The sequence below is a fragment of the Phallusia mammillata genome, chromosome 7 (assembly GCF_965637545.1).
Source record: "Phallusia mammillata chromosome 7, kaPhaMamm4.hap1.1, whole genome shotgun sequence".
NCBI classification, from domain to species: domain Eukaryota; kingdom Metazoa; phylum Chordata; class Ascidiacea; order Phlebobranchia; family Ascidiidae; genus Phallusia; species Phallusia mammillata.
The window spans coordinates 6694689-6706584 of NC_137258.1; the positions used below are offsets into that span (position 1 = coordinate 6694689).

The window sequence follows — 11896 nt, forward strand, 5'->3', positions numbered from 1 at the left end:
AAGATTAAGAGCGCTACTATATCTTATAACATCAGGCGGTCTAAAATAAGTATAGAAAGTTTTTAACGGGCAAAACTTTTGTAGAGAACTTGTATGCCCTAATGCCCTCATTGATGAACGGTAGTACAAGTTTGCATTTTGTAGAACGAAAGTATGTCACTCTAATATTACAGCTGCAAGTCACATGAACTTTGTGAAGAACAAAACAAGTCATTAAAACTGTTTCAAGGTCCCAAACCTCTAGGATCTAGGTCTTAGACTCGACTCAGATAACGTGACTTTACAGTTTCCACTGTTCACTCCAAAGTCTTCAAAAAAAAACTCCACAATATTGATTTCTCCCGCTCATAAGGTAAATACGGGAAAGCCCCAGCTTTAGCAAAATACAATAAAAATCGTTTTTCTTTTTTGTGGCCAAATTAAAATGTTGAAAAGAACACGAAAAAATACTTTAAAGGCCCCCAAAAAATATAGGCCTCAGAAATTAGACGGTGTAAAATTTAAAAGTGTTTGTATTTTCAAGAAATTTTAAAAAATAAGGTGCAGATGTACATTTTGCTGATTTCCATGGAATAATTGTCACATAGTTTTTAGCCAGTCTGCAGAACATGGCAGTTCCCGACGAGATCTCGTGCGTGCAGGACCAACATTTCCCGCATGCACGACCCGTTCGCGTGCAAGGCCAATTTCAGCAGGCACAAAACAAGTAAAATAGGTCAAGGCAGTACAATTAAATTCCTGTCGTGGGAATTTTCCGCGTGCAACCCCCCAAAATTGGCGTGCAAAATTTTTTTTTCAAAAAATAATCGTGCGTGCAGCTGCCACACTCTACAGACTGGGTTTTTAGAAATTCTTTGAAACGGAAGACAACTTGGTTTTTGTTAAAAAGGAGGACATGTCCTCCAAAAAAAGGAAGTATACACCGTCCGTCTACATTCTTAATAGGCTTTTTTTCATGTTCTTTTCAACAATGTGTCGTCCTTTCGCGGGATGGAAATATTGTAGGCCTAGTATATTATATTGCATCTATTTTTTGTAAATCATCTACATAAAGCAAAAAATCACACTATATCTAACTGGCAAATAACTCTAAATAATCGCATAACTTTACTATTGCTGAAAGAAGAGGATTAAACTTATTTGGTTCAAAAGTCACTTCACATCTTAAAGTTGATTGTAACAGCGAAATAATTACAACTATCAAAATCTCTTCCAATGGTTCTCAATTTTTTTCTTCCAACAATACGACTGCAATAAACAGTCCCCCTTGCAGAGAATACGTGTGTTTCGGCTACAAAAACTTGCATCGCAAAACCTTGGATACATTAGGTTCGAAAAAGCAGTCAATTTAACGATACCCCCCTCATTTATGTATCTTGCGGTGTTTCCGTAACCCTCCCCGTTTACTGCAGTTTAAACAGACAAAATGACACACGTAATAAATGCGTAATGGAAGTGTTTTTTATGTTCTTGGCATCGTAATTCTACTGCATGTGCAATTTATGCTTAGGCTACACGTAAATACTTGATATCGTAAACCAAAATCCATGTAGGGGAAAGCGGGGTATAATGGGACACTTTAGCGGAAACCGTCGTAGCTTCGTTAACACTGGTAATATTGAACCCAAACTTACATGACAGGTAGCCTAGTTTAATTTATCTACTACAGAAACCACCCCCAATAGCCAAGCCTTACTTTACAAACAACAAGTTATTTTAAATTTCCCAAGGGTCCATTTTTTCCCCATTTTGCCCCATGGGTGGGGTAAAATGAGGTTTTGTCATACTGCACTAAAATGCAAAAGAGCAAAATAGCAAGTAGGCCTTTGTATTTGTCACAATTGACCCTCCCATTAAACTTTCGGCCGGCGCCTATAGCCACATTTGTCCAAATCGTGTCCAAGCAATTTAAAAGGTTATGTTGTATTGTTGACTAGTCCTGCCTTCACTGGTGGTGTAAAGTGCTTCCGTTATAGCAGTGTTTCTCAACTGGTGGTCCACTAAATTTAGTGAAAAACTATACATGATTACATATTACATGTTAAAAAAGTATCAAAATGTTAGCTGTTGATAATTGTATCTCACTTCTTGAAAATCGATTTAAAGAATTAAGTTATGATTCAAGGCCAAATGGTTGTTTCGCATGCGTACTTCAATCATTAAAAAAATGAAATGGTCCACGATATCATATTTACTGGGCCGGTGGTCCATGGCCGGAAACGAGTTGAGAACCACTGCGTTGCAGGGAACCACTTTACAAAATACATTTTCCGGGCTACATCTGTTTATTACCAAACTGTTTTCACACAACCTTACGCCTATTTTGGAAGTATGTTTTGTGTTCGTTTATTCACACGTTACAAAAATCACAAATTAATTTCGTAGTGGATAACCACTAGAAACACTAAATTCCGCTGACTGAACGGCTTGAAAATTTTTTTAATGATCACTTAGTTTCCCTCAACTTCTACTGGCGATCAAAATGTGTGTTCAAGTTGGGTGAAATAATCACGTATAAGTGACAATAGAAAACATTGATTCATCGTCTATTTCCTGTAACAACGTAAACAGGGTTTAGTTATAATGTTTAACAAAGTCAAAATACAGTTAGTGCTCCATACCCTGCAGATGGGCGGAAAGAAGAGCGTCCATTGCTGCCTTGTCTCGATCCAACTGACTGGTAGGACCCTTTAAGCAGAGAAAATTGTAATTTGCATTAAAAAAGCTGATGTAAAAAATAGTCTTCCTCCTAATCAGTTGAATATTTAAAAAAAAAACAGGGCGAGAGCATAAATCCATTCTTTATATCTACAGAAATATAAAGTTCGCCTTAAACAAATAGGCATCGTCAGTTTTTGTAAAAGCATTAAAAGAGTCCTTATGTTTCCGACTACACACTGTCAATAAAAGAAATAGCATTTGACCTTCCAGCAATAAACAACCTTCAATGGCGAGTTGCATGGTCAGGTGCAAAGAAATAAAAGCCCTCACCTTTGTCAACGGGGTGTTTGGCAGCTGATTAAACTTTAGAAAAGCGTCCGTCGGAAAGCTGGCGTGGGAAGGTGATGTTTTGCTGGGAAGCGGTGAGATAGCCGAGCTGCGTGGAACCGACATGGAACCTACACTAAATGGGCTCGAAGCTGCAATGCTAACGGGGTTATGATAAGGATAAACTGGTGTCGTAAAGGAAGACGAAGAGATTTGGGTTTGCGGTGCATGAGCGGTGCTCACCCCATGTGCAATCGACACATGCTTTAAAGGCACTTGAGGCAAAGGCGATGTATTACCTTTCATGTACATTATATCGCTTGGAGAGCGTGATATAGCGTGCGTCGTGTGCACCATAGAGTATCGTCCACCCGGTGGGGCAGTTGGTGCAACAAAAGTTTGTTTCTTTTGCGACTCGTTTGTTTTCGAGACAGTGGAATTGTGGCCGGAGCTTCTTGGCGAAGTGTCGATGTACCGCACGGCGCCATTTACAGAGTGTGATTTCTGCGTCTCGCCTGTTGCCCCAGTAGCAGCAGACGGGGTTTTGTGCATGGAGGCATGCTTAGGTTGTCGCGATTTGCTACTAACAAAAGGTTCGGTGGCCGGGGATCGTGCCACATAAGTCTTTGCGACCCCTGATGACACAGGGCTCGTCTTTTTGCTCGTTGCTACAGTGGGTTTGAACGTATCTGGTTTCGACTGCGGCGACGATTTAGGTAGATTACGGTTGAAAGAAGGAGAAGTCTGCTGAAGCTGATTTTGCAGAACAGCTTGTTGCATTTTTATAAAGTTTGCCATATTGTCTACGGAACTGCCGCCCATTTGAGGGCTGGACATCAACGGCGGGAACCGCATAGATGAGAAAACGTCGAGCATTTGCTTGTCCATGGTCATCTGCGTTGCAGTTGGAGGTAACATCATTGCATATTTCAACAAGTCCGAATTATATTGGTCGAGAACAGCGGACTGCGAATGGGAACCAGGTGCCTTTGTCTTTTTTGTTTGTACCTTGCTAATCGACTGGCTAGACGCGCTAGGCATATGCGAGGGTTTCGTGACTGTATTTGTTTCGTGCTTGGTGTCTCTAGTAGGAGGTATAACAGGTTTTGAAACGCTTGCTACTGACGGCTTGACATTAGCTTCGTGCCAGACCTTAATTGTCCTATCATCGACATGTGGCAGCTTTGGCGCATCCTTGACTGCACCAACAGGCTGGAACGAGCCTTTATTAGTTTCTTTCGCCAAAGAAGTAGTTTTTACAGGAACCGTTCGCTTTTGAGCAGCCGCTTCGCGTTGCGCACTTGCAATGGCACGATGCATTAGGTCCGACTGCTTCTGACCTGCCAGCTTCTCCGCCACTGGGTCGCAATCGAGGTTCATGCTCACACACAGGCCGCTGTCGGGTTTGTGATCCCGGAATAGCTGCTTTGAAGCCTTGGTAGCAGAAAAACTGTCGGATTCATTGGAAGACCTAAATGTGCTGCTGTTTGAGGCGGGAGCGGGAGATGTGGAAGCAAAGTTGTTTCCAAGTTTTTTCTCTGTCTTTGTGGTCGTGAGAGTCTTTTTACTTGCGCCAACCACTACATCAAAAATTCAAAGTAAATTTAAAACGTGCATTTTGATGTGAATTTGCTAAAGTTTTAATGCAACGACGACATAGTACTTACTTTTCTTTTGCTTGGGTCTGTAAAACAAACACATGCATGAGTAATTTAGGATGATAAGTGTCCAAGCATGACAAGTACGTAAAGGATACTTACAAACTTCCCGTAAGGTGTCCATGGCATTCACGACTTTCTTTAAACAACGTACGTGCTTGCATCCAACCCTTGGGCCACAGATATTTCACTTCGTTTTCAAAGAAATTCTAAACATTAAAAAAAATGATTTATAATGTAGATGTCGGCGCAACGTCAATATAATTTTTCATTATCATTTTTTTACCTTGAGATGTTCTTCAGCAGTTTGGTTTGTTCTCTGTTTACTTTCAAATTGCTCCAGTTTAATTTTTACCACATTGTGCAAAAGTTCCCTGCAAACATCAAAAAGTTAAAAACTTCAAAGGTGTTTTGTGTTGACCAGAGCAAAGGTACCCACCGAAGTTTTTCGCTCCACTTAAACTTTCTGCGTGGGGCATAAGTCCGCTTGGTTTTTTCTTCACCCTGTGCCTGTGTTCCTGTCCCGTCATCATCCTCATCAGTGGATGCAGCCAGTGCTGCTCTGTCATCACTCCTACATCAACAGAGAATTGTTAATGCATATTCTATCAACTAGCCATGGCCCAAAATGCCTCTACTATTAACCAAATTAGGATCAACTACAACCAGTTGAAATAGACAACAGTCATACTTGGCAAGTTGTTGTGCAGCACATTCGTGATCATATCTTGCAATTTGTTCATTCATCACACCGTCTATTTCCTTCTTTAACAGTTCAAGTGGTTGCTTTAAACTTTCATCCTGTAAACATAAAACATTTTACACCGTGTTAACAAATATTTCAGATTTCACACAATAAAGTACAGAAAAACAACAACTTAATCTTCAACTACACATTTAATCTGCAATTTTTACCTGTAGAAAAATACATAGCAATTTGCAAATTTTCCAAAGAACGAAATACAAAATTGACGCAGAATAAATTATAGACATTTTAGAAGGCTAGTGTTTTGGCATATTTTGTTCTCATTAAAGCTACTATTCAAGTCCGTGTCTTATGCACCTACATTATTTGCTGTTTTTTGTTATAAACCACATTTCTAGATTTCATTGAAACAAAAAAATTCTAGAGTTACAGTTATGTCTGATTTTGTAAACGTCACCAACCGCCCACCTGTTTAGTGGCATGCAATTTCTTCATTCGCTTGATCAGAGTGTCTTTGGAGCAAGGCACATGTGGAGTTAAATGTTGATAAATCCCTGATCTTTCTCTGTTGCTCAAATTCTGCGAACCAGCCTCAATACCAAGTAACAGTTTGTTGACATCAGGAGAAAAAAACTTCATTTTTCCTTCCTTTTCATTGGACTTTGCAATCTGCGTGCATCAAATTGTTTACAAAATCACATATAACTATAGTCAACACACCATGTTTGTAAAAAGCATTTACATTATTTGTTTTTGAAGTTGGCATTTTTTTACCACACTGACCTTGGTAAGAGAAGATATTTTTTCTTTGACCAGATTAGGTATGGAAAGAGGTAAATCATCTGCATCTGGCGATTTAAAACTTAAATCCCTTCCCAACATATCTGGACTCGATCCTGAAAGAAATGTAAAACACTAATAGAGTGTGAATATTTTTGACATGCATGTATGTGCGACAACAAACTACCCACAATTTTTTTATTTCACAACCAAATTTTGTTGTCTACATGAAAGAAAGTGCGTTAAGCGCAATCCACCTAAATCTGGAAAGTTATTTATTCAGGGAAAAAAATGTTGTTTTTTTCACATTGTTCCCGATTATTTGCGAAGGAAATTATTTTTAAAAACAACACAAATTAAAGCGATTAAATGGATTGTCAATTTCTATGTCAACGATGCACAGTCCAAGTTTTTTTGAAAATATTGAGTGATAAAAGATGTTTTTATTACTTCAAGACCGTGATAGTGTATGTTATTTAATCTGTCTAAAAGGCTTTTTACTGCCTTAATCAGTTTATTTAACTCTTTTCGGTTATAACAAACTGATCTAAATAGCTAACTAATTGCAGAAACTGCATTGAGAAATCTGATTACCATAATTGAAAAGAGGTGAATATATAACAATGTTGCAAATGTATGAACAATGCATGTGCCATGAATGCGAGTTCTGATCTTTCATTGAAAATATCATGATATTTGCAGGCTTTCGAGGTCACCTTATGTCTGTCCTAGTCATCAGGGGATTTACTACATTTTGGACTATCAGAGAGGTTGGTAAGAACCTTATTTCTTTACACAGCTGGGGAGCATAAATTAACAACTTTTATGACATACAATTTATACATCAGATACTCTGAAAACCAACTGGGAAATAACGCTTGGCAAACCGCAATTCCAATGAAATGTTTTTTAATCATACACAAAAAAGGTGGAAGTTACTATTAACACAAAGAAGCATTAAACTTATCCAAGTGCAATTAGCCTTGCATAGTCTGTCGCCGTGATATATTTAATGCACAGCAAAAACAAAACACCAACTGCTAAGTCTTTTACCTACAAACAAATTAAAAACTTATCATACCTGATTTGTTACTGGAGAGGTTATGTTGGTCATTCAGAATGTCCAACAAATCTCTTTCATGTCCCTGTAATTTTGCACAGTTTTTCCATGGATCAAACAGGATTAATATAATTTTATTTATCTTACTTTGGATGCTGATGCAGAACTTCTTCCATTACTCAGTGAGTGTCCATGTTGGCTTAATTTTGTGGTACCAGATTTGTCTGATCCTGTGGCAGTAAATTAAAAATACACAAGGTTGACCATATGTGTTTGAAACTGAATATTATATTGTTTACCTGATGAACTGAGATGGTGTTGTGCTTTGGCTTTTGCCACCAACAGTTGAACTTTAGTTTGTTTCTTTTTGGCACTACAAATAAAGATTGTATGTTTAGACAAAGAGAGAGTTTCATAACGTTTTAACAGCATTACATTCCAAAAAATGCAAAACTTTTTTTTTTCGAAAAAACGCTTCCATTATTCACAGGTAAAAGGCTATTATTTCTACACTTGAACTAATTCTATTATTTCTACACCCCAGCCTTTTAAACCCACTGATTACAAACTCTTCAGCCCTGCCAAAACGTATGCAAAATTTACAATGAGTAAAATCTATGACTTACCCTTTTCCCAATTTTCCGATTTTATCTTTTCCTTGTAAAGACAGCTTTCTTCTTCGCTTATCAATGTCTGCTGAACCCTTTCTTTTCATACCCTGAAAAGCAAAATAATTATTAACAATGGTAAACCAACATAGCTTATGACATCAAGATGTGTACTGCACTGCATTCTGTTAACCTGCATCTTGACACAACAAACATAACAAAGTATATTACACTTTAGGGTAAGGTGGAAAGAAGATCTAAGGACATATGCATGTCACTTAACAAAAATATTACAATAGTCGGTGATAGCACCTTTTTCTTTTTGGACAAAATGTGAGAATCCTTATAGTCACCACCACTTTCATCGGAGTCAGAAACAAACTTTCTTCGTTTTTTAAGATGAACAGATAGTGGAAGTGATTCATCATCATCCTCATCATCATCCTGTTCTATGTTGGAGTCATCAGAAATGTGTTTAAACTCCAATTTTCCACTATTTATGTAAAACCCTCCCAATTGTGTTGTAAGGCTTGTTGGAACAACTTCATCATACTGCAAATAAAACAGGGTTTGTGAACTACAGCAAGACTAATACAGAACACAAAGTCGTACAGCAGAAAACAAAATGATCACCCAGTCTGCAGAGTATGGCAGTTGCACAAATGATTTTTTTCTAAAATTTTCACACCAATTTTTTTAGGTTGCACACAGAAATTTTGCACGGGACAAAGATCTCATCGGGAACTGCCGTGTTCTGCAGACTGTTGATCACACTAACATTAAAACAAAGTTTCTTACACATTCAGAATTGTCAACGAATGGATCTGTTTCATCATAACCATAGCCAACATCAGCCAAGTCTTTGGCACGGTCCCGTTTTCTCTTCTTTTTTATGGGAGCACCTCCATACTTTGCCTCATAATACTGGGCAAGTGCTTCGGCCTCAGACTTGCCAGGATCATTTTCTTCATGGCTACCATTTGTCAACTTTGTCTTGTTTTTCTGTAAATTCATTTACACTATATGTTGCCCAATTAAAAAAAGAAAATTTATCTGTCTGTGATTGGTTAGTGCAGTGGTTCCCAACCGGGGTGTCACGCGGCACCCTGGGGTGCCAATTGCAATGTTCAGGGGTGCCGCAAGATATTGATATTGCAATACTGCGACCCATTCTTTACTTTAACTTTCACCCGTTAAGTGCGGAATATATTTCTAACCGAGTTTCAGTGTGTATTAAGTTTCGCGTCTCGCAGTTTTCCTGCTCCATTCTGGAGAGTCGCTTCGTGGGGAAGTCGCTGGCGGCAAGTTTATACTTCGCGGTAAGCTTTGTTTTCTCGCCCAGGAAAAAACAGAGTGAAAGAGATTTCGACTCGTTGCGTTTCTTTCCATAAACAAGTTTAAATAGAATAACAATGGAAAATTTAAGCGTAACGATGGAAATTTTAAGCTTATGCACAAGCAGAAGTCTCTCGACGTGCATAAAAAAGAAAATGAATATCTTTGCGTTGGAATGAAAGCTATTGTGCTTTTGTTGCAGTTTTCCTCGTCATACCTATAGTGAGAGTGGATTTTCCGTATCAACGAACATAAAAACTAAAAAAACGAGAATGACTACTTATAGTCGAGGAAGAAATGCGGGTGGTTTTATGGAATGTGCCCTCACATTAAGGGACTTTGTGCAAGAAGCCAAACCCAAATTTCACACTGCTTTTGAATAAATACATTTATTTACACACGCTATACTGTACAACTCATTCTGTGTTGTTTCATACAGTTATTTGAAATACAGAAACCTCATAAAATTGGTCCAGTTTTGCCAGGGTGCCGCAAACTATTTATCTATTTGATAGGGTGCTGCAAGGTCAAAAAGGTTGGGAACCACTGGGTTAGTGTAATTCGGACTTAAACTTAATGCTTTTAGTAAAGAAGTAAGCAATCATTTAGTAGGCAGTGAAAAACACTTGATATTTTTGATAAGATTTACAAATAAAGTAATATAACTGTGTGTATAGCATACTGTAATTTACGAGTCACAAGAGACTCTGTAATCTGTATGAGAGATGGAAACAGCAGTCACATATAATAACAGACCAAAAACAAATAAAGTAAGTTTTTTAAAGTCATGTTTTGCTGTCACAACTAATACAACAAATGTAACGAACCTTGTTTGCTTCTTTGACCAAATCAACATAAGAAAACTCTGGACATGCATTGTCACTAGTTTGGGTTAGTGAAAGTTTAAATCGTAAATTTTTCTTCTTTACTTTTTTTTCTTTGTTAACCGTTTCTTTTGAACCATGTGGAGTTTGATCCATTAAATCCATTTCAGCATTTTGTTGGCAGCAGCCTGTCCTATATGTATGGTTTCTTGACCATTCTATTTTTATTATGACAGCACTAGCAGCATCTGACGACGTCATGCAAGGTATTAGTTTACGTAAATAGACCGTTTGTTAAGTTTAATGAACCAGAGTATGCAACGGTAATTGCTTTGTGTGTTTCATTTATAAACATAACCACAAGTATTGCAAGTATTGCCACTGGAATTTGGTGCACGATAGTTTTTAAGTCTCGCGTGTTTCAGTCAATCAATTTGGGAAAACGTCTTACCCTTACATAGAAATATTACTGTGCACGTAATTCTGGTAATTTATTTTTTGAAGCAAGAAGGCAATAAGATGACCATTTCCAAATACCTGAGAGCCAGGCGAATGTAAAAAATATTCTGTTTGTGCCTTAGCAAAAAAGAAACTGCCAACTATATGTGTAGTTGTGCGCCAAACTCAAATATGTGATTGTTTTTTTTTTAGCAAAGTCAGTATTTGGCAAAAAGGAACTGAAGATATCGTTTTGTTAACATTATCACACCGTTTGTTGGGTGTCAAAATCATAATATTTTCGACCGCAGTAGACTGTGCAGCAAAATTTAGTTTGTTTTTATATTCTACAACAAACGTTACGCTCTGTTGCACACGTGTAAAGAGAGTTTGGTGCTGCAAGTCTGTTAGTACGTGTTACATGCAAACTCTTGGATTATGGATATTGTACCGAAATCAGTTATAAAAGGGTTAAGATTGTGTGGCGATGATAAGCTAATATCTGGTAAGGCTTTCGAGATCATCATAGAGCATGCGTGCCAAACGGTTTTGGGAAATATTGCACAGAACAATGAGCCGGATTTGTCAAAAGAAAATACAAACTTGAGTGTTGCTAAACAATGTCATGGGTCCGTCACAGTCTTAATGCTTGAAGCAGCCAAACATGATCTCCAGGAAGAGCAATTGGGGATGATTTTGGATGACTGTGGGCTCCCCCAAAAACAAAAAGAAGCATTTGCTTTCAGTTACAATCATTACAAGGAAGATTTAAGAGACAAACTCTCTAAAGTTGGGCGTCATGCACCCAATCTTGTTGATGTCGAATGGCGACTAGACTATAATTTGAAAAACAATCGTATTAACAAAGTCAATGAACTGCAGTATACAATCTCTTTGAAACAAGATAATGGGGAACAGGTCGATCTTGTCTGCACCAGAGATGAACTACAAGATCTTGTGGGAAAGCTAAAGGAGGCTTCAAAGGCTTTGGAAAGAGCTAGTCAAATATGACTTAAAAATAATACCTTGTTTTGCTGTCTGTAGTTTGCTATTGTTTATAGTTGTTTGTAATAAATATTTTACTAGCAATATTTAACAATTCCGCATGAAGACCATTCTTCACTAAATCAATTCACTATGTTATTCTGCAATGCAATTCTTGTGTTATCTGTGCAATTTCTTTTTGTTTACTTAGAAATTTGGCATAATGTTTTTCCATACTTGTATTGCTTCTGTGGTTATAGAAGCACGATTGTTCCTTTTCATGACATTAAGCATTTTCCTTGATTTTAGGTGTTTATTGTGGTTCAACTAATCTAATAAGTGCACAGTGACTGCATGAACTGTAAAAAAATATCAAAGGCCTTACAAAGCCACTGAACAACATGGGATTGAAGAAACAAGCACAATGTACCAAAATGGGTAAAAAATAAAATGATGTCTGGCAAATAGTCACATTCTATAGTTCTATAGGAAGAAAGCATATGAATTTGACGTGT

General features: G+C 37.7%; 2 protein-coding genes across 2 annotated transcripts; one reads left to right on the top strand and one right to left on the bottom strand.

Annotated features, from left to right (window-relative positions):
- Positions 1 to 2330: 2330 nt before the first annotated feature.
- On the bottom strand, positions 2331 to 10237 carry LOC145239376 (uncharacterized). Its single transcript, XM_080102686.1, has 17 exons — positions 9963 to 10237; positions 8599 to 8802; positions 8113 to 8352; positions 7819 to 7910; positions 7492 to 7565; positions 7340 to 7422; positions 7214 to 7277; positions 6136 to 6248; positions 5821 to 6021; positions 5338 to 5447; positions 5086 to 5220; positions 4933 to 5020; positions 4749 to 4855; positions 4656 to 4672; positions 2992 to 4568; positions 2622 to 2688; positions 2331 to 2553 (listed from the first exon to the last, which is right to left on the bottom strand). The coding sequence occupies exons 1-17, from the start codon at positions 10218 to 10220 to the stop codon at positions 2540 to 2542; spliced, it is 3444 nt and encodes a 1147-aa protein (XP_079958812.1). The 5' UTR covers positions 10221 to 10237; the 3' UTR covers positions 2331 to 2539.
- Positions 10238 to 10654: 417 nt separating this feature from the next.
- LOC145239387 (COMM domain-containing protein 3-like) lies at positions 10655 to 11690 on the top strand. The gene has a single exon (XM_080102702.1). The coding sequence runs from the start codon at positions 10836 to 10838 to the stop codon at positions 11406 to 11408; it is 573 nt and encodes a 190-aa protein (XP_079958828.1). The 5' UTR covers positions 10655 to 10835; the 3' UTR covers positions 11409 to 11690.
- The last annotated feature ends 206 nt before the right edge of the window (positions 11691 to 11896 follow it).